The 22471-nt window shown below is 41.3% G+C and overlaps 1 protein-coding gene across 1 annotated transcript in view; it reads right to left on the bottom strand.

Moving 5' to 3' along the window:
- Positions 1–447: 447 nt before the first annotated feature.
- LOC134352271 (uncharacterized) overlaps positions 448–22471 on the bottom strand; it is a 36718-nt gene continuing 14694 nt past the window's right edge. Inside the window, exons 9-17 of the mRNA XM_063059561.1 lie at positions 21548–22234; positions 6663–6741; positions 6440–6520; positions 6276–6351; positions 5851–6031; positions 5499–5701; positions 4116–4214; positions 2989–3121; positions 448–1647 (exon numbers count right to left, since the gene is read on the bottom strand). Coding sequence (XP_062915631.1) covers positions 957–1647; positions 2989–3121; positions 4116–4214; positions 5499–5701; positions 5851–6031; positions 6276–6351; positions 6440–6520; positions 6663–6741; positions 21548–22234 — 2230 coding nt within the window. The 3' untranslated portion in view covers positions 448–956. The remainder of the gene's footprint in view (positions 1648–2988; positions 3122–4115; positions 4215–5498; positions 5702–5850; positions 6032–6275; positions 6352–6439; positions 6521–6662; positions 6742–21547; positions 22235–22471) is intronic.

Genomic DNA, 22471 nt, shown 5'->3' with positions numbered 1-22471 from the left:
CCTCAGATATCTTGATCAAAGAAAGTTCTGACAGAGGGTCTTTGACCTTGAGAGCTGGCTCTGTCTTTCTTTCTCTCCACAGATGCTGCCTGATCTGATGAGTATGTTCAGCATTTTCAGTTTTCACTTCGTATTTCCAGAGTCTGGAGTTGTTTTTTTTTGATTCTCAAACTTGTATATGGTATCTCTAACTGAGAACTAATTTAATTCATTGAGCAACTTGTATTGATTAAATTACTCAATTATGTAATTAAATTTATGTACATTTAGTCATTATGATTAATCTATTAAAATTATTCTTACGTTCAGTTCACTATATGATTTTCTAGAATCATATAAATAATTCTAGAGTTACATAATCATATTCATTACACTAGTATGTAGAGTTAAATACCAGCTCAGTTTATTTATCTGTTTAGAAATATAGCAAAGAATAGAGCCTTCCGGTCCATCGAGCCACACAGCCCAGCAAACCCACAAACCCTGATCCTACCTAATCACAGGACAATTTGCAGTGACTAATTACCTTACCCGATTCGTCTTTGAACTGTGGGAAGAAATTGGTGTACCCGGAGAAAACCCGGGCATTTCAAGGGGAGGGCATACGGACTTCTTTCAGAGGACGCCAGGATTTATGCCCGATGTTCCAAGCTCTAATGGTATCACACTAACCGCTACTCTTCCCTGGTAGAAGATAAAGACTGCAATGCAGTTGAAGAATTTTTAAAGAATAATAGGTAGTTAGTGTTCTTTGTGACAGAATTTGAGGATCGAAATATTAAATCCTTTAAATAAAAAATGCACATTAAGCAGAACAAATGTTCGAACTAATAAGATAATGGAAAATCTGCCTACCAATTTTCCAAATGAATATATAAAAACTGCAGCTTCTGCATACTTTTGTTAACTTGCATATTGTTTGAATAGAAACAATAGTTCTTTTCTCACTGAAACTCTCAATGAGTGATTTCAACTCTTTTGGAATGTTTAATGGCAAAATGATTTTGGGGTTTCATAATCATGTTCTTGGTTAAGGTTGTACATCTTGACAATATTTCTTCTCTCTGTGGTCTTGGAGGTATCTTGGGTATTGGATTTGCAGTAGAGTTATTCTCACTTGTGGAAGGTTCAGGGATGTTTCTTAAATCACCCCCCTTCTCATCAGAATCATTCACATTTTTATTTGTGAGCTGAGAAACTTCATTTTGGTTCTTTTCAAGCAGTTCCAACATGCCAGCAGAGCTTTGAGAGCTGTTGAGACTGTCTGATCTGCTGTCTTGAGATAAATGTGACCTGTTTGAACTTACAGTGGACATGCTACCATCATCACTCAAATTTTCTGACTCATCTGCATCATGAAAGTTTAACTCATTGTCAAATATGTTTTCATCATTCAAGCAGTTCATAGACATTGATTTTTGCTGATACAGTCTTTTTGTGACATCTTTGTTATTTGCAGTTGACAAATAATGTCTAGCATTGTCTGGATCTGCATTACTTGATTGAATATATGGATCTTTGTCGAGAAGACTGAGGTTTGGGGTAGATTTGTACACGGTTGCCTTGGTGAGGAACTGGAATTTTGAATGTGGGTTTCTGTACAGCTGAAGGTAGACAGATGGGACATATCCAGACCGTCCATTATACCTGTTTATCAATAAAATCATGAAAGTTAGTCTTTAAGATGCTTCACAGATTTCAAAATGCACAATGGTAAATTTAATGCTTTGTAAATTGTTGATACTAATTAGAGAACATTTAGAATTTCTCCCAGACTCCAAAAGTCATAATGCCTTTTCCTATATAGCGAAGCCTTGATATAATGAAGGTGTTTTGAAGACTGAGTATTAACACTTGAAACAACAACAGTGGGAACTATATTTTATAACATTAATTGCTATGAAGCATTTTGAGATATCCTGAATGGGATGACGATAAACTTTTTAAAAAGCTATTTTACTTTGTCACGGCTATTACTTATAATACTATCATGAAACTTAGGATAGCTCCATTCGATAAGATTAGGACTGACTGGAAAAAGGAATTGGGCCTTACTATCCCGGCGGATGACTGGGCTCATATTTTACAACTAGTCAATACTTCCTCTATCTGTTCCAAACACTCCTTAATTCAATTTAAAGTTGTCCATAGAGCACACATGTCTAAAGATAAATTAGCTCATTTCTATTCTCATATTAACCCTCTTTGTGATAGATGTCATGGGGAGATAGCTTCCTTGACCCATATGTTTTGGTCTTGTCCTACTCTGGAAACTTTTTGGAAAGATATTTTTAATATTATGTCAAAGGTTTTGAATAGTGATATTTCTCCCCATCCTATTACAGCTATCTTTGGATTCCCTAAAACTTCTAGTAATTTATCCCCCTCAGCACGTAGAATGATTGCATTTCTTACTTTAATGGCGAAAAGGTGTATCTCCTTACAACATTGGAAGGAGATTAACGCCCCAACTATGTTTTTTTGCTTCTCTCAAATGATACTGTGTTTAAATTTGGAAGGAATCAGAAGTAATCTTTATGATACTTCAGTTAAATTTGAACAGATCTAGAGATCTTTTATTCAATATTTTTATTTAATGTAACTATTTTTTTCTGTCTGATCATATATACACTCCCTTCATGGATTTTATCTGCTATTAGTGGAGGTCGGGTTTGAGGACGTGATTGTTTAATCTGTTTAAGTCTACTATTTACCTAGTTAGCCCATTGCTTTGCTTTGTAGCTTAGTGGCACGGTAGTTCTTTTTTTGGGGGTTATTTTTCTCCGTATCGTTTTATATGGAAAACTAGTATACTATTATATTAACTTGTTATTTTATAACTAACCTACATTGTTTGCATTGTTTTTTTGTATTAATATTTCTTGTATATCTATATCATAACAATATATTGGTTGCTATATGTTTTACCCTGTATATACTAATTCAATAAAAAGATTTAAAAAGAAAGAAGAAGAAAGTAAGACAAACCTGGCAAGCCACCATCCATCAGTAGATTTCTTTAAGACTTCAACCATGGCTCCAACATGCATGGATAGTTCATCTTCATTTTTTGCTTCATAGCTTTGAATAGCGTGATACTGAGATTCATAATCTGCAGAAACTAAGAAAGAGCAAAATTATTTTTTCAATCATGCTGATATTGCTAAATAATTATTTGAAATATAATACGACATTGCCTTCTGCTTAAATAAGTACTACAAAATATACAGGGATCTTAATTGGCTTTCATTTGTCAATTATAAAGGTAACAGAGGAGAGAATAAGCACATCTTGACTATTTTAGACAATTTTCTAGAATGCAATTGATATTTTGGTTTAACGTCTCAAAATGTGGGTCTTAAGTTTGCATTTTATTTCAGCCTGGGTGTAGCCCGGAATCAGACTCTGGAATTTAACAGCGTGATTGCTTTCATAGATGCCAAACAGTGCCAAATTAAGAAAAAGATAGAAGAGGTGATTAAGGTTAGGGAGAAGAGATAAAGTCTACAAGTTAACAAGTGTGCAGTTACAAACTGTCTACTTGCCTTAAATACTATCACAGTAACTTCATTATTTACTTATTATTACTGTTATTCTATTTTTTTCTATGTTATGTATTGCATTGAACTGCTGCTGCTAAGTTAACAAATTTCACGACACATGCTGGAGATAATAAACCTCATTCTGATTATAGTTAATATGCAAAATAATGTAAGTTTGCGAGAATACAAATTAGAAATTGTCAAGAGTTTTGGATATTATACTGCGGCGATCGTGTATAAATGATGTCCCTACAGTCCTTTGGAATTGATTTCATCCCAAATTGCGCCATGCTGCTTTTGTTAAATCTAGTTTCCGTGTTACATGGAGACAGGAGACTGCAGATGCTGGAATCTGAAGTAAGACACAAAATACTGGAAGATTTCAGAGAGTAGAGCAGCCTGCATGGAGGGAAATGGATGGTCAACTGGGCAGCTGAAGAGTGCAGACATGAAATATCAGCCATCCGTTTCCCCTTTAGGTCGTCCCTGACTCACTGTCTTTCTCCAGCATCTTCTGTTGCTTCTGGGTGACACTCCAGTACTCAAAGAGATGCCTAGACATAGTGAACTTACCATCTACCTCACTCTCCAATGGCCCAGACAAGAGACTCCTGAGATAAGGAGCTGGAAACCAGGCTAACTGCTTCCTTTCATTTTCCACGAGCCACCAGCCTACAAAACAAATGTTGTGACATTTTAGATCAAGAAGTTTTCATGTGAATATCTACATCAAACATTTATTGTTGTGATCAAATAATGCAGACTTTGGGGAGGGAGTGGAATTTCATAGATAATTCTGGAAATATTCTCTACAGCTACAGATACATAGTATGTAGCAGTTAGTGCTTCCCTTTGTACCACTTGCAATTGCCGATTGGAGTTCAATTCCTGCCACTGACTGTAAGGAGTTTTAACATTCTCCCCATGATTGCGTGGGTTTCAGCCAGGGGCGCCAGAGGCTCCAGTTTCCTCCCATATTGCAAAAAGACGTACGATTAGCGTTAGTGAATTGTGGGCATGCTGAGTTGGTGTTGGAAGTGTGGTGACTCCAGCCAGCTGCCTGGCACAATCCTCACTGGTTTGATTTGACGTAAACACCACATTTCACTGAATGTTTCAATGTACGTGTGACAAATAACGTTAACTTTATCTTGGATACTTGATCTGCAGAGGGAGACAGAGTTAATGGTTCAGTTTCTGATGAGTGTTCATCAACCTTAAATGTTAGTTCTGCTTTTCCCTACATGTGCTGCCTGGTCTGATAAACATTTCCATTGTTTTCTGGTTTATTCCCATCAAACTTATTATCTGCTTTGGTGGTAATTATCACTTTCATTTTAATAAAATGAATTACAAAACATACTAGTTCTTGCATTTGCTGAAATGTTGAACAGCTACACAAATGGTTAGTAGGAACCATCCACTAAAAATCATTTGGATTTATGTTTTTCTGGTAACTTCTATGTAATTACTAGAGTGATCTATAATGCTACAGAACATTGTTTCTGCCACACCACACGTAATCAGGGCTGTTTTATATCATTAATATTTTCTAATGGACTTTTAAGAACCTTCTCCAAAATACATTTCATTGAAACTGCAGAATTGGAACCTTCCAGTAGAAGAGCTGACCGAGTCTCCTCATCCCAAACCAAACCAAACCACTTTGTATCACAATGGGTTCTCAAACTAAATCACAAACAGGAGAAAATCTGCAGATGGTTGAAATCCGAGCAACCCACACAAAAATGCTGGGGGAACTCAGCAGGCCAGGCAGCATCTCTCCAAAAGAGTACAGTCGCCATTTCGGGCTGAAACCCTTCAGTAGTCCCGCTGAGTTCCTCCAGCATTGTGTGTGTGTGTGTGTGTGTTCCTCGAACTAAATGATCGATTTCCAATCTCCTCCCGTGATGTGAGTACAAAGAGAATGTCTGGGTTTGTTTAAAAGAAGAATACCTGATGAGTTCTTGGTAATGACATCAACTACTTCGTCCTCCAACACCTTAAACGGATTGTTCCTGGTATCTTTTCCTTCATAAGTAGCAATGCATTTGTAACTCTCCGAGGCCATCGGCTGCGTGATGGTTTCGATAGTTTTCGCGCCTGTGCGCCTCCATGTGTTTTTTCTCTGTCCGATTGCAGATGGCATGATGATAACACTACAGTCAAAGAGAAGGTTTGTATCAATACAACCGGCCAACTGATCATTGGGGAATAATCTTTAGAGATCTGATACAGGGGTAACCAGGTTCAAATTCAAGTAACCCCTAATAACTCTTTGGCTGGACTGATTTGTACTTAAACTCACCTGTCCGAGGGGAAAGAAGGCGCCAGGTCACTTTCGGTGGGGAGGAAGAATTGGATAACATCTTGATCCTCTGAGATTTTAACACTGCTTCGCAATAGCTCCGAGCAGTAATTCTCCAGTAAGCCCATTCTGAGGATCGATTTACTTACTTGGGTCCGTCGTTTTTCCTTCCGGGAAACATCTGCAAGGTAAGCAGAATACTTCACATCCTGAACTTAGGTCAGCAGTCTAACTGGTAAAGCACTTTTGGCGATAGTTACTGAACAAATTGAGGTGTAGATTGTTTTAAAGCAATGCGAGGCATGTAAAGTTTATCTCAAGAATTAAGATGATTTCTTATAGTTTTATTAATATTTACCAAAACCAAGACACATAATTCCGTAGTTTAATTTTGTGTTTTAATCTCAAGGTTACATTGATCTTACCTTGGAATTTTGGAATAATTCGATCCGACTTTTTAATGCGCCCTGCCTCCAACGGGTACTTCTTTACAACCGTTTTCTGTCATGCAGAAGAAGTGAAATAGATAAATATGCCAGCACAACGGAAGAGGGGTTGTTTAAAATTCATCTAGTTTTGGAATACTTACATGGAGTTTCTGAAACTCGTCAAACGTTCTATACACAATAACATCATTTCGATCCAACCACAGAACGGAGGCAAGGTAAGACTGTAAATGATAAAAAGAAGGTAAGTTATGTATAAATACTAACATACAGCTGCTAGAACTATTAGAGATCACGGGGAAGGAGGACAACATTTTAACGTGATACTCAAATAATACAGGACGGGATAATTATAAAATAGATTACCTTTTGCTTTTTGTGCCGTATTAATCCAATGATTCGAACATTGAGCGGAAATCTTCTGTCCATCTTTACTGCGAGTAGTCTGTTGCTTCAGCAGAGCTCTGAGTTTGTGACTGATTACTGAGTATTTATGGGGACACCTGTTCCTCCCTCTTTCCCAGCCAAGTGACGTTACCGCCGGCAGTCTCAATGCTCATTCCACTCCCGTGCGTAGTCATGTGCTGAAGTTCTTGTCTACTGTTGTTAGCTGGAAGGAAGTTCTACAGTGACGGTAACTACTTCCGTGACCTGCAGTGGGAAATTTTTGCATCGTAAAATCTCTGGCAACCTGCAAAATATTCGGGAAATGGTCCTGTAGGCAGGAAACCAAAATCAACCAATAAATACACAGTGGACCAATGTGAGAAAATGAGCAGATGCTGTAAAATCCAAAGCAACACATATAAAAAAAATGCTGGAGAAACTCAGCAGGTCAGGCAGCATCCAAGGAAAAGACATGTCGGGCCGAGACCGTTCTTTAGGCTTGTGTTGCTGTGGACCAGTTTGAGATGAAGCATTGGATCACTGGGATGGCGGACATTGACATGGTCCGGTTGTTCCTCCGCCCCATGCCCTGCCAAATGATCTGTGAGATGCACATGACCCTCTTCCCCCTTGCGAAGAAGCAGCTTGGCGGTTTTCTGCTCTGGTTGGAGACGGACACTCTGCCAACCCCGGTGATTTCAGCAGCTCATGTCGTTGCTTGTGAGTGACTCTTGGCAGTTACTAACACAAGGCAGCCCTACCGACTCTGTGACCTTACCAGAGTGCAAGTGAAACACTGCATTCCCAGAGAATGTTCGAGATAATCGGAAAGCTATCCTTCTAACTAAGGGTTGGAAAGATTTTTCCAAAGGCTGATTTCATGTAAATCATTTACATCCTAAACCTCTAAATTTGTTCTCACAATTCCACTCCAGGCAAAGAACAACTTAAGCCTCTTGGCATTTTAAATATATATAACATGCCTTATTGAATAGAGTTGTGTGAGCTGCCTCAACGTGTATTGACTAATGGCACTTGTATCTACTGTGATGAAGTACTTTGAGAGGTTTATCATAGCTAAAATTAATTCTGGCTTAAGCCAGGACTTGGACCTGCTTGAATTTGCCCATTGCCACAATAGGTCTACAGCAGATGCAGTCTCACTGGTTCTCCACCTGGCCTTGGATCCCTTGGACCATAGTGATACCTATGCCAGGCTGCTCTTTATTGTTTACAACTCAGCCTTCAGCACAATTATACCCTCATGACTAATCAGCAAACTCTAAAACCTGGGCTTCTATACCTACATACAGTCCTTATTTCAGGAATAGTTTCTTCTGCTCCATCATCAGATTTCTGAATGGACAATGAATCCATGAACACTACCCCTGTATTTCTCCCTCTCTTTTTGCACTACCTGTTTAATTTAGTTTTCATATATATATTTATTTATTGTAGTTTATGGTTATTATTATGTATTGCAATACAACAAGTTTCATGACAAACGGTATGGCACTGATATTAAACTGGATTCTGATTCTAACAATCTTCAATGATTGTAAGGAATAACGTGACTTCCCTTAGTCTATTGATTGGGTCACCTGGAGTTTTGTGAATATGATTTATTGTTCCACTTGATTTCTTGATATGATAATGTGAGAACAATGATAGAGATTTTTCTTTAATATGTACTATGAACAGGAGAGAATTCTCTTCTGAGCTGTCATTAGGTAGTCTGGGAAAAGATTTAGAACTTTCATCGAAGGCATCTTGAAGAAAGGCTACCACTCCACTGACCCCTGAGACAGATGATCACAAAAAGTGGCAATTGAGCATTCCAGATAGTATTGAGAACCTGAAGGCCATACATGCAGAACACAAAAAGCATTTGTGTTATTGATGGACAGAGTGGACCACTGCACAAACTACCCAGCCTCCTGCTTTCATCAACCACCACCTTCCCATCTCGGGACTTGCCTGCAGTTCGCACATTGGCCTCATTTCCCACAAAACCATCTCCAATCAAGATCATTTCCGAAAGAAGAAATAAGAACGGGCTTTATGACAGATACATAAATAATAATTTTCTCCTACGTTGTTGCCTTACTTGTTTAATTAACCAACTGATTTTAATTTATCACCATTTCCATGAAATCTGCAAATATTTTCTATATAGGTACATCTTTCCAAAATGACCCACTCTTGTAACCTCAGCAATTTAGTTCAATGTATTAGTGATCATTTGCTTGCAAACCTTTGCTGAGAGCCCCCGTGGATATCTATCTGGTTTAGGTTAGTACTAACAACACCCTTCACTTCAGTTCTGCCTGCAGCTGATAGGTTACCACTGTTTTATTTTCCTGATTAACGATTTGCTTGTTTTGGTAATATAAAAAAAATTCCGGTTTTCTGATCCACAGTACAGCAAAGCATTTATTCACTGGCAACCATTTTACAAAATTGAAATGGCTGCTTTAATTTATTTTGATCGACCTTTACTGAAGTAGGGACATTTAGATCGGTCATAACCATAAATATGTCATGGGAATTTTCTGTTAATACTACACTGTAAGTTACAAATATAACCTTTGACTCCTTAATCTACTACAGGAAATGAAAGCTATTATAATCTTGGTAAATACTGTGATGAAAAACCAAGTTATCAGAAGATTGATGCTAATGAGAGAGAGATAAGTGAGACAATGGAGAAACATTCAAAATGCCAATAAGAGAGAAGAGAGAGATTAATGAGAAAGAAACACATTTCAGAATATTGACAGACCGGTTGCTTTGAACCTGAACTGTTTGAAGTTTGATGGACAGGCGATACCCCAGCAGGGAGATAAAAAGAACAGGTTCGCTAAGGCACGACACACACCACCAGATCACGAGATAATGAGACCCTGGAAGAGCGGTGTGCCCCCACAAGTTGGTGCGAGTTTGGAGGTCTGGTCGAGGGAACCGACCATAGATGCACAGGGTGTGTGTGTCTGCCCTTCTCTGGGTGCCCGGTTCACCGCGGAAGAACGGTCATATCCGGAACGGAGGGGTCACAGTCGGTGACCACAGAAGACATAAAAAAGCGTCCGCCCGAAAGCCAACTGCGAAGAACATCCAAGGTCTGTTTGAATCAAAGTTTGCATTCTGTCTCTCTCTCCAATGGCACAACAGCAATTACTGCAAACTGTACTAAGCTGAACTGAACTCTGCGTCACTTGAGACTGATCATTTTACCCCTAGACTGCGATAGAGCTTGGTAGATTCCTATTACCCTAGTTCTGTGTACGTGTGTGTTTTATCATTGCTAACCTGTTGCATTTAAATCCTTACGATTAGAGTACTGTGTTACTCATTTCTTTAATAAAACTTTATTAATTTCTGTTAAACCAGACACCAACTAAGTGGTCAATTTCTGCTGGTTTGGCAACCCAGTTACGGGGTACGTAACAGTACTTTCTGACTGCATGCCTTCCAGATAGATCATTCCTTATGAAATACATTGAGGGAGCACAAAAGGACAAAGAGAATGCAGAATATAGTATTACAGTTACAGAGAAAGTGCAGCGCGTGTAGACAAATACAGTGCATGAGCCGTGCTGAGATAGACAGAGAGATGTTCACAGGGGATCTATCCAAGAGTCTTATCACAACAGAGTAGAAGCTGTCCTGGAGCCTGGTGGGAGTTATTCTCAAGCTTTTTCTTCCTCTGCCCATTGGCAAGTGGGGGTTGGACACGACAGAATGACCAAAGTGGGAGAGTCCATGATATGTTAGCTGATTTCCTGAAGCAGCTATGCACTTAGAATTACAGAAGGCCTTCCTTACATTGCTGTACCAAGAGCTTTTGTGGGAAATAGTTAGTGTAGCAGGTACTGTCCTAACATGGAGAGAAGATTGGTTGCTCAACAGGAAACAGATATCCAGTGTACAGGCCAGCCCTGGGTAGTGAGCAGGTTGTGTTTGTAGAGAAGCAAATTAGTTGATCTTGTTCAGAGCTCGACAATACACAAGATTAATTCAATTTGGTAATCATACCTCTGCAATATTGTAATGAATGGTATCAGAATCAAATAAAACTAAGAAGAAAGCAGTTATTATAAGAGCAGAGAGAGGAAACAATATCTGCCGTTGAAAGGTATTGGACTACTAAATGCAATAATATTGTAGGCATTCAGTTGTTTGTGGTCAGGCTCTTACAGCCCAGGGAAAACCTGTAAAGGGATTTCATTATGGTTGACAAGTGGTGTACCACAGGTCTGAACGTTGGATTCACCGTTTTTACAATTTCTATCAATGATCAGGAAAAGGCAGAAAAGGCATGGCTGCTAAATTTACTGACGACACCAAGAAAGACAGGAAACAAAGATTTGAAGGAAACCTAAGGAGGCAACAAAGAAATGTCAACATGGTAATTGAGTGGGAAAGATTTAGCAAAAGAAAATGTGAAATTGTATGTTTTCCCAGGAAAGCTAAAAAATTACACATATTATCTAAATGATGAGAGATTGCAGAGCAATCATAGGTAATGATTTGCAGAAGGCTAGCATGCTGACAGAGGCGGTACATAGGAAAACTAGTAGAATGTTATCGTTTATTGCTGAAGATAATAAATGAAATGTAGAGCAGTTATGCTTCGGTTATATAGGGCTCTAATGAGATTGCACGTCGAGTACTATTTACAGTTATAACCTCCTTATTTAGAAGGGATGTTAATGTGTCAGAACAGGATCGTTAAAAATGACGAGGAACATTTTTTTAAAGATAATATTGTGAGAGGTGCTGTCAGGACAGATGTTGTGTTTTGTAAATGAATCTGGACAGTGAGATTACTGTTGTAGAAAGAGGGTTTGTCCATTTCAGGGAGAAGTGAGATGAAGTCCCCGCCCCCTCCCCCGCACCCATAGGTACATTTAATGTCAGAGGAATGTATACAATATACATCCAGAATTTCTTTTTCTTTGCAGATATCTATGCAAACAGAGGTGTGCTCCAAAAAATGAATGGGGTTATGAGCCTTTGGAAATTTTGGTATTGGTATCTGTATTGGTTTCTTATTGTCACAAGTGCCAAGATATAGTGAAAAGATAGTTGTGCATAAGGATCAAATCATCACACAGAACGTTGAGCTAGAATAGAGTACAACAATAACAATGAGTACAATAATAAAGTATAAAAGCTACTGAAAAACTGCAGTGGAGGTAACCGATAAATTGCAAGATCATAATGAGGTAGATGGTGATGCTCAGAGTCCATCCTAATGTAGAAGAGGTCCATTCGAGTCTGATAACAGTGGGATAGAAGGTGTCCTTGAGCCTGGTGGTATGTGCTTTCAGGCTTTTGTATCTTCTGCCCAATGAGAGAGGGGGTGTGGGGAAGAAAAGAGTCAATGTCCGAGGTTGGTGGAGTCTTTGCTTATTTTGGCAGCTTTACTGAGGCAGCGAGAAGTATAGACAAAGTCCATAGAATATAGACAAAGTCCATAGAAGGGAGGCTGGTTTCCGTGATGTGCTGAGCTGTGTCCATAAATTGCTGCAGTTTCCTGTGGTCACTGGCAGAGCAGGTGCCATTCCAAGCCGTTCTACGTCCAGACAGAATAGTCTCTATGGTGCACTGATAAAAATTGGTAAGTGTTGATGGGAACATGTTGAATTTCTCTAACTTCCTGAGGAATTAGAGGCATTGATGAGATTTCTCGCCGATGACACCTATGTGGTTGGACCGGGACAGGCCATTGATGATGGTCACACCTAGAAACTTGAAGCTTTCAACCTCAACACTGTCAATATAGGCAGGAGTATGTGCACCACTCTACCCCACCCCATCTTCTGAAGTCAACGATCAGCTCTTGTGATATTGAGGGAAAGGCTGTTGTCATAACAGTATTTCATTAGCCTCTGATCTCCTTCTTGTAGTCCAGCTCATTGATATTTGATGCGGCCCATCAGTTGCAAATTGGTAGATAAATTTAGAGCAGAATCTGATCAGAGGGGGGTCAGCAAGTCAAGCATCCAGTTACAGAGTGTGGCTTTAACTTCCGGGGTCCAGAGTTCAGAGACAAGTTTGCTTGCAGTACTACAGAAGGCCGAATTGTAGTCAATAAACAATAGAGTAATGTAGGTGTCTTTACTGTCCAGATACTCCAGAGACTAGTAGGACTAGGGAGATGGTGTCCACCATAGATCTGATATGGCAGTTGGCACATTGCATTGGGCCAAGGTCTTCTGGAAAACTGGAGTCAATGTGTGTCATGACCAGCCTCTGTATGCACTTCATGATATTGATGCATCTTCCTTCTTTGAAGGGCAGTATCACTGTATTTTCAAGACTTCCAGGTAGAGTAAATAGATATTTGAGGAGGAAGGATATTAAAGATTACTGCAAGTAGATGGGAATGGGGAATTTTGGTTGAAATCAAATCATCCATGACCTTATAAACAAGAGCAAACTTGAGTAACCGAAGAACCTACTTCTGCTCCTGTGTTCATAATTCACAAGTTACCAAGAAAAATCCCTTCCTACCATTACTAAATGGAGGAAGTTTTAGTCTGGTGCACATGTGTGTCTGTAGTAATACACAAGATGGCTTAAATGTAAAAAATGAATTCATCATTTAAACATTGGAACAGAAGGTGGAGCTCTGCTGAGAATAGACCGGTCTGTACTGCAGATTGTTGTTCTGGTCTGGCATTTGGTGAAGCGACAACTGCCGTGGCCCATCACGTTTTAAATCTGGTGCCATCAAATTTGCAGAGCAGCCAGAAGGGCACCAATTTAATTTGGCAAAATATTTCCATGTTAACAAAATTTGAGATACATAATGAAAATTTACTCTTAAGGAAGTTTTGTGAAAAAAATACAAAATATACAGAATGAATAGGACTAGTTTACTGCAGCCACCGACATAAGAGATTTAACTTTGAAACTGAAGGGATCAGCTCTTTTATTACAACTTGCAACTGCCAGTTCACAGCAGCAGGCCACTTACGGTTTGTACAGAGTGAACCAGCAAGCCTTGGGGTGAGCCACTGTTAACATGGGGCAATTTCTGTGGTCTGGCACTGGTCACATCCCAAGAGGGCAGAGTTTCAACCTGCACTTTTGGAGATGGAGATTTTATTCTGCAACTAACTACTGCTGGTCTAGTCCAATGGTTCTTCATACTGGGAGTCAAGCTTTTGTCTTTGCACTGGACTGCTTGTGCAAAACAACAAATTTCATGTCGTAGAAGACAGTGACAATAAACCCGATTCTGGTCCTGCTTCTGATCATTGTCAAGAACTGTTCTCTTTCCTCAGGAAAAGCAGATACGAAACAAAAGCAAATAGTAACACTCTGCACATGTTGGCAATGTGAAATAACAGTCAAAAGTGCTGGAAATGTTCAGCAGTTCAGGCAGCGCCTGTGGAAAAGGAAACAGAGTAACAACCTCGTGCCAATAAAACACTTTTGCAAGGAAACATTTTTATTGACGACATTTTCCAAGTCAACGTCCATGTCTACAGAAGACAAAAGGGATAAATTACGTAGAAATTCGTACTACTGTCATCTTAATTATTGGTCAGTGAGCATATACCTAGCCCTATTTCACATGAAGCTGATTTAATATGGTCATATTAATAAAACATCCAGAACACCACAAGATGACGCACTACATCTTAAATTATGCCTTTCCAAAAACATAAACATCATGAACTTGGGCACTGCACCGTGTGTTTGGACCTGCCCGGGGCCTCTGGGAGAAGCGGCAGTGGCTGGAGGCCGATACGGCCTGGGGCTCGAGTTCGGCAGTAGTGGCAGCGGGCGGTGCTAAGGCGGCCAGCGAGAATGAACTGGAAGAGAGCCTGTACTCGGTGCTGTCGCAAGATTGAAGAAGATGGAAGAGCATAGCCGCCAACCCCGGATTCGGGACAGCACCCACTGACTGACTGACTGAAAGATATAAATGCTATTTGTGATACACTTGACATCCAGGTGAATTTGTCCTCGTCAGTACAATGGATTTTGTTGATGAAGGCTTTAAAATGTCTTGAATCTCTGTGGTAAACGATATATATATGTTGTAACTGGGTTACCTGTCTGGATACGCCGCTCTGCTGACTGCCTCTGTGGGTCCTCCCACAGACCTCTAAATAATGGCGATTGCGCCATGGCTCCTCCTGTCAGTCCAGGGGCAGACACTCTGCATGGAAGTCACATTGTACTGCTAATAAAAGCCTTTCAACATTTATTCTACTTCCAGTCTTTTGGAGTTTTTGATGGTGCATCAATTTTATTAGCAGTAATTTTAAAGCATGGAACACATGCTGAGACCCGACAAGTTAGATCTCGACCTGCAAACACCTGAAGCTGGAAACGCTTTCGAACTCTGGCTGGCCTGCTTTGAATCAAACCTAGAGGAGATTGACGTGACCGAGCGCACAGCAAAGTGCAGAGTTCTCCTTTCCAGGGTCAGTCCACAGGTCTACTCGATGATCAGAGACCAGCCGAGCTATGACAGTGCAATGAGCGCCCTCAAAGCACAGTACCTGCAGCCGGTAAACACAGTCTACGCGCAGCATTGCTTAGCAACACAGCACCAGCGGCCCGGGGAGTCGAGTGCTGAGTTTGTCCGGACACTACAGACGCTTGTGCGGACCTGCGGCTGCCAAGAACTGACGTCAGAGCAGCATGCGGAGCTCCTAGTGAGAGTCGCCTTCGTCACAGGGATCAGGTCAGTGTATGTGTGCTAGCAGCTGCTGGAAAAAGCCTATCTTACCTTACGTTCAGCGATTGAGCTGGCCGACACGCTGCAGGCTGCTTTGCACAACTTTGAAGCTCTCCAGGCACGCGATCCCCCGATGGCCTCGTGGGCGCCGCAGAGTCCGAAACCCGCCGGCGAATCGACTTCGGCTGCTGGCAGTCGTGAGTCCGCAGAAGTAGCACTTCGTGGACTCGAGAAGCATCCCCGGAAACGCTGACCAGCCCGACAAGCTACCTGTTCCAGCTGCGGAGAGAAGGGCCACTTCGTCAAGGTCTATCAGTCCAAACCGCACGCGGGATTGAGCAGCGCAACGTGCGAGACATGGGGGTTGCCATCTTGCCTGCCACCATCTTCCCTGCATGTCACCACCACGTGCGAGACATGGGGTGGCCATCTTGGTCGGGGCCACCTCCCACCGCCTATGACCAACGGGTGCTCACAGGGCACCGCACCACGCTGGACCAATACAGCGACTCAACCCTGGCCTCCATAACCCTCGACCAAAGCACTCCCCACCAGCTCGCAAGGTCAATGATGGACATCCTGGTGGAGGGGTGCAGGACAAGCTGCCTGTTTGACACAGGAAGCACGGAGAGTTTTATCCACCTGGACACAGTGCAGCATTGCGGACTCATGATACGGCTGGTAAGTCAGAGGGTGGCCATAGCTTCTGGGTCGCATACAACAGACATCTGGGGGGGTTGTGTTGTGACGCTAATGGTGCAGGGCACAGAATATCGAGACTTTACGTTACTGGTCATGCCTCAACTGTGTGCCCCTGTGCTATCGGGGCTCGACTTCCAGAGGGTGGCCAAAAGTGTGACAATGGAGTATGATGGGCCCCTCCCACCAATCACTGTTGTAAATCCTCAGTTTTGTAGGAATACGTCACATATCCCGCTACTGACCACCCACACACACCGACCCGCACATCCCACCCAACACCATGCCAACAGCCGCACTACCGACACCCCTTGTGGCCTCTCCACCCTCAAGATCCCTCCTCCACCGCTGTTCACCAACCTGACCCCCGACTGTAAACCTATGGCAACTAAAAGCAGGAGGTACAGCGCGGGTGACAGAGCCTTCATTAAGTCGGAGGTGCAGCGGCTGCTCAGGGAGGGGGTCGTTGAGGCAAGCACAAGTCCTTGGAGGGCGCAGGTGGTGGTTCTTCGGAACGGGGAGAAGAATAGGATGGTGGTGGACTATAGCCAGACCATCAATAGGTTCACGCAGCTCGACGCGTACCATCTACCCCGCATCGCGGATATGGTCAGTCACATAGCACAGTACAAGGTGTACTCAACCATAGACTGAAAATCCGTTTACCATCAGCTTCCCATCCGCCGGGAGGACCGCCCTTACACTGCCTTCGAGGTGGACGGCAGGCTTTATCAATTCCTGCGCGTCCCCTTCAGTGTCACGAATGGTGTATCTGTCTTCCAGAGGGCAATGGACCGGATGGTGGACCAATGCCAACTGAAGGCCACGTTCCCATATCTAGATAACATCACCATCTGCGATCACGACCGGCAGGTTCACAACAACCTCCAAGAATTTTTCCATGCGGTCAAAGCTTTCAGTCTCACCTATAACAAGGACAAGTGTGTGTTCGGAACCACCCGACTTGCTATCCTTGGGTGTGTCATGGAGAACAGAGTCGTTGGCCCTGACCCTGACCGTATGCGCCCCCTGTTGGAATTCCCTGTTCCCAACACACTCAGAGCCCTGAAAAGGTGCCTGGGCTTATTTTCATATTACGCCCAATGGGTCTCTAACTACGCAGACAAGGCCCGCCCACTGGTCAAGTCCACCACATTTCCCCTCTCAGCCGAGACCCGTGTGGCCTTCAACCGCATAAAAGGGGACATTGCCAAAGTAGCAATGCATGCGGTGGATGAGGCCATTCCCTTCCAAGTAGACAGTGACGCCTCCGACTTTGCGCTGGCTGCTACCCTCAACGAGGCAGGAAGACTGGTGGCGTTCTTCTCCTGTACCTTTCAAAGCCCTGAAATTCAGCACTCCGCAGTGGAGAAAGAGGGCCAGGCCACAGTGGAAGCTATTAGGCACTGGAGGCACTATCTCGCCAGCAAAAAGTTCACCCTGCTAACTGACCAGCGCTCAGTCGCATTCATGTTTAGTAACCACCAGCGGGGCAAAATCAAAAATGATAAAATGCTGAGGTAGAGAATCGAACTCTCCACCTTCAACTATGACATCATGTACAGGCCTAGGAAGCTCAACGAGCCCTCCGATGCCCTATCCCGGGGAACGTGTGCCAGCGCGCAGATCGACCAGCTATATGCCCTACATGTAGATCTTTGCCACCCAGGGGTCACCCGGCTTTTCCACTTCGTGAAAGCCCGGAACCTGCCTTACTCCCTTGAGGAAATCAGGACGATGACCAGGGACTGCCAAGTCTGCGCAGAGTGCAAACCGCACTTCTACCGACCCGAAAAGGCACAACTCATCAAGGACACCCGCCCCTTTGAGCGACTGAGTGTTGACTTTAAGGGCCCCCTTCCCTCCACCGACGCCTAACGTGCTGGCACCTCAAGTCAGGCCGGAGCCAGCACAACCGCCGTCGCTGATGCAATCACCACTGGTGCTTCGTAGATCACAGCGACGGACTCGACCGCCTGATAGACTTGACCTGTAAATATACTCGTTTTAAATATTGTCAGTCACTTCACCCCGCGGGACTCTTTTTAAACAAAGGAGGGGTGAATGTGGTAAACCATATATATATGTTGTAACTGGGTTACCTGTCTGGACACGCCCCTCTGCTGACTGCCCCTGTGGCTCCTCCCACAGACCCCTGAATAAAGGCGATTGTGCCATTGCTCCCCCTCTCAGTCCAGGGGCAGATACTCAGCATGATGGAGGTCACATTTTACTGCTAATAAAAGCCTTTCAGTATTTACTCTACTTCCAGACTTTTGGAGTTATTGATGGTGCATCAATGTCAGAAAAATTCAATTTTCTAGAAATAAGAAAGTCTGCAGATTCTGGAAATCCAAAGCAACACACACCAAATGCTGGAGGAAATACTGTCCCAAGGAAGGGTCTTGGCCCGAAATGTCATCTGTTTATTCCTTTCAATAGATGCTGCCTGACCTGCTGAGTTCCTCCCGCATTTTGTGTGTTTGTTACTTTGAATTTTATAGGCTGCGTTTTATTGGTAAGAAGCATGATAATAAGGAAGCACAAATATTTATTTGAGTTTATAGTTTCCCTAATTGAGCAATAAATGATCAAAGTAACTAAGTAAAAAGCAGACTAAAACTGGCAGTTCTTTGTGGAAAAAAAATCATTTTAAAGAATATGTTGATGGCAAATCACTGATCTAGGTTTATATTTGTGAACATAGTTCTAGAATCGATAGAGTTTAAGAGTCACAAGGTAATGATGCAGCTCTATAAAACTCTGGTTAGGCCACACTTGGAGTACTGTCCAGTTCTGGTCGCCTCACTGTAGGAAGGATGTGGAAGCATTGGAAAGGGTACAGAGGAGATTTACCAGGATCCTGCCTGATTTAGAGAGTATGCATTATGATCAGAGATTAGGGGAGCTAGGGCTTTACTCTTTGGAGAGAAGGAGGATGAGAGGAGACATGATAGAGGTGTACAAGATAATAAGAGGAATAGATAGAGTGGATTGCCAGTGCCTCTTCCCCAGGTCACCGCTGATCAATACAAGAGGACATGGCTTTAAGGTAAGGGGTGGGAAGTTCAAAGGGGATATTAGAGGAAGGTTTTTTACTCAGAGTGGTTGATGCGTGGAATGCACTGCCTGAGTCAGTGGTGGAGGCAGGTACACGAGTGAAGTTTAAGAGACTACTAGACAGGTATATGGAGGAATTTAAGGTGGGTGGTTATATGGGAGGCAGGGTTTGAGGGTCGGCACAACATTGTAGGCCGAAGGGCCTGTATTATGCTGTACTATTCTATGTTCTATGTTTAAACAACATACATCAAAGTTGCTGGTGAACGCAGCAGGCCAAGCAGCATCTATAGGAAGAGGCGCAGTCGACGTTTCAGGCCGAGACCCTTCGTCAGGACTAACTGAAGGAAGAGTGAGTAAGATTCCTGTGATGCATGCAATACTGCCTGCAGACATTTTGCCGTGGATCCATGGCTACAAACAGCTGCTCTAAACCCTGGCCAGGCTAATGGGTCATTTATCTGGGATTTTGAAAATCAAAAATCTGAAGGTGCTGTGAATCTAAAATGGGGACGAGGAGTAGCTTTTGATTGTATTACAATAATTTAAATAACCAACACTGTATGTAGATGAGAAGTTGTTTTCTTTTCCAAGATAAGTCAAACAAGTTCCTTTAGGCAATAAATGAAGCATATTTACATGTAACACTTACTCGTATAAGTTTATTAAAACTTCAAAATATAATATAGATGGTAAATTTAACACATTTATACAGAGAGTATACAATGGTGCAAAGGAACCAGTAATACCTAAACACAGAGGATAGAATAAGCAAAACAAAATATTTATCCTCCATGGTAACATGTCTTAATATAAGTAGGTGATAGATAATTAATAAGCATTTTTTTTCCATTATGGAAAATACAATACATTCAAATTTTAATTCAACAATTGTCTAATGACTGTATTCAGATATAAATAGCACTATTGATTTTCCTTTCAATAGGTGACAACGTAGTGTTCTTGCAATCTTTAAATTGTGCACAATGTTTGTCCATATGCCCGATTTCTGCACAAAGTGAAGGTACCACAAAATTTTACAGGTGAAGGCCCAAGTTACAGTTACTGAAAGTTTAGTATAACCCTTACTGGATACTCAATATTTTGTTAATTCATTTTGAAAGAAAAAGCATACGAGCGAATTGTAGTCATATCCTGCAGCTTTTTGTCAATTGACAGTTGTCCATTAAAAGTGTATTAGTTCACATTATTGAACTAACTTTTAACAATTTTGATACAATAAAATGGCATATTTGATTGTTTCAGGAGCAGCAAAAAAACTATGTTGTTTACACACTAGCATGGACAAACATTGTAATGGTGTGCTGCCTTTTAGAAGTATCTGATGGTAGATCCACATTTAAAAAAAATTACAGCAACTGCAGGCTTCCAATAGAACACTTGTTTACATTTAAGCTTCTTTGAAAACACCATTGTATTTCCCTCAGATATCTTGATCAAAGAAAGTTCTGACAGAGGGTCTTTGACCTTGAGAGCTGGCTCTGTCTTTCTTTCTCTCCACAGATGCTGCCTGATCTGATGAGTATGTTCAGCATTTTCAGTTTTCACTTCGTATTTCCAGAGTCTGGAGTTGTTTTTTTTTGATTCTCAAACTTGTATATGGTATCTCTAACTGAGAACTAATTTAATTCATTGAGCAACTTGTATTGATTAAATTACTCAATTATGTAATTAAATTTATGTACATTTAGTCATTATGATTAATCTATTAAAATTATTCTTACGTTCAGTTCACTATATGATTTTCTAGAATCATATAATAATTCTAGAGTTACATAATCATATTCATTACACTAGTATGTAGAGTTAAATACCAGCTCAGTTTATTTATCTGTTTAGAAATATAGCAAAGAATAGAGCCTTCCGGTCCATCGAGCCACACAGCCCAGCAAACCCACAAACCCTGATCCTACCTAATCACAGGACAATTTGCAGTGACTAATTACCTTACCCGATTCGTCTTTGAACTGTGGGAAGAAATTGGTGTACCCGGAGAAAACCCGGGCATTTCAAGGGGAGGGCATACGGACTTCTTTCAGAGGACGCCAGGATTTATGCCCGATGTTCCAAGCTCTAATGGTATCACACTAACCGCTACTCTTCCCTGGTAGAAGATAAAGACTGCAATGCAGTTGAAGAATTTTTAAAGAATAATAGGTAGTTAGTGTTCTTTGTGACAGAATTTGAGGATCGAAATATTAAATCCTTTAAATAAAAAATGCACATTAAGCAGAACAAATGTTCGAACTAATAAGATAATGGAAAATCTGCCTACCAATTTTCCAAATGAATATATAAAAACTGCAGCTTCTGCATACTTTTGTTAACTTGCATATTGTTTGAATAGAAACAATAGTTCTTTTCTCACTGAAACTCTCAATGAGTGATTTCAACTCTTTTGGAATGTTTAATGGCAAAATGATTTTGGGGTTTCATAATCATGTTCTTGGTTAAGGTTGTACATCTTGACAATATTTCTTCTCTCTGTGGTCTTGGAGGTATCTTGGGTATTGGATTTGCAGTAGAGTTATTCTCACTTGTGGAAGGTTCAGGGATGTTTCTTAAATCACCCCCCTTCTCATCAGAATCATTCACATTTTTATTTGTGAGCTGAGAAACTTCATTTTGGTTCTTTTCAAGCAGGTCCAACATGCCAGCAGAGTTTTGAGAGCTGTTGAGACTGTCTGATCTGCTGTCTTGAGATAAATGTGACCTGTTTGAACTTACAGTGGACATGCTACCATCATCACTCAAATTTTCTGACTCATCTGCATCATGAAAGTTTAACTCATTGTCAAATATGTTTTCATCATTCAAGCAGTTCATAGACATTGATTTTTGCTGATACAGTCTTTTTGTGACATCTTTGTTATTTGTAGTTGACAAATAATGTCCAGCATTGTCTGGATCTGCATTACTTGATTGAATATATGGATCTTTGTCGAGAAGACTGAGGTTTGGGGTAGATTTGTACACGGTTGCCTTGGTGAGGAACTGGAATTTTGAATGTGGGTTTCTGTACAGCTGAAGGTAGACAGATGGGACATATCCAGACCGTCCATTATACCTGTTTATCAATAAAATCATGAAAGTTAGTCTTTAAGATGCTTCACAGTTTTCAAAATGCACAGTGGTAAATTTAATGCTTTGTAAATTGTTGATACTAATTAGAGAACATTTAGAATTTCTCCCAGACTCCAAAAGTCATAATGCCTTTTCCTATATAGCGAAGCCTTGATATAATGAAGGTGTTTTGAAGACTGAGTATTAACACTTGAAACAACAACAGTGGGAACTATATTTT

The sequence above is a fragment of the Mobula hypostoma genome, chromosome 9, assembly GCF_963921235.1.
Source record: "Mobula hypostoma chromosome 9, sMobHyp1.1, whole genome shotgun sequence".
Taxonomy (NCBI): Eukaryota; Metazoa; Chordata; class Chondrichthyes; order Myliobatiformes; family Myliobatidae; genus Mobula; species Mobula hypostoma.
The sequence above is the reverse complement of the archived record's forward strand: the minus strand, read 5'-3'. Positions and strand labels throughout refer to the sequence as shown.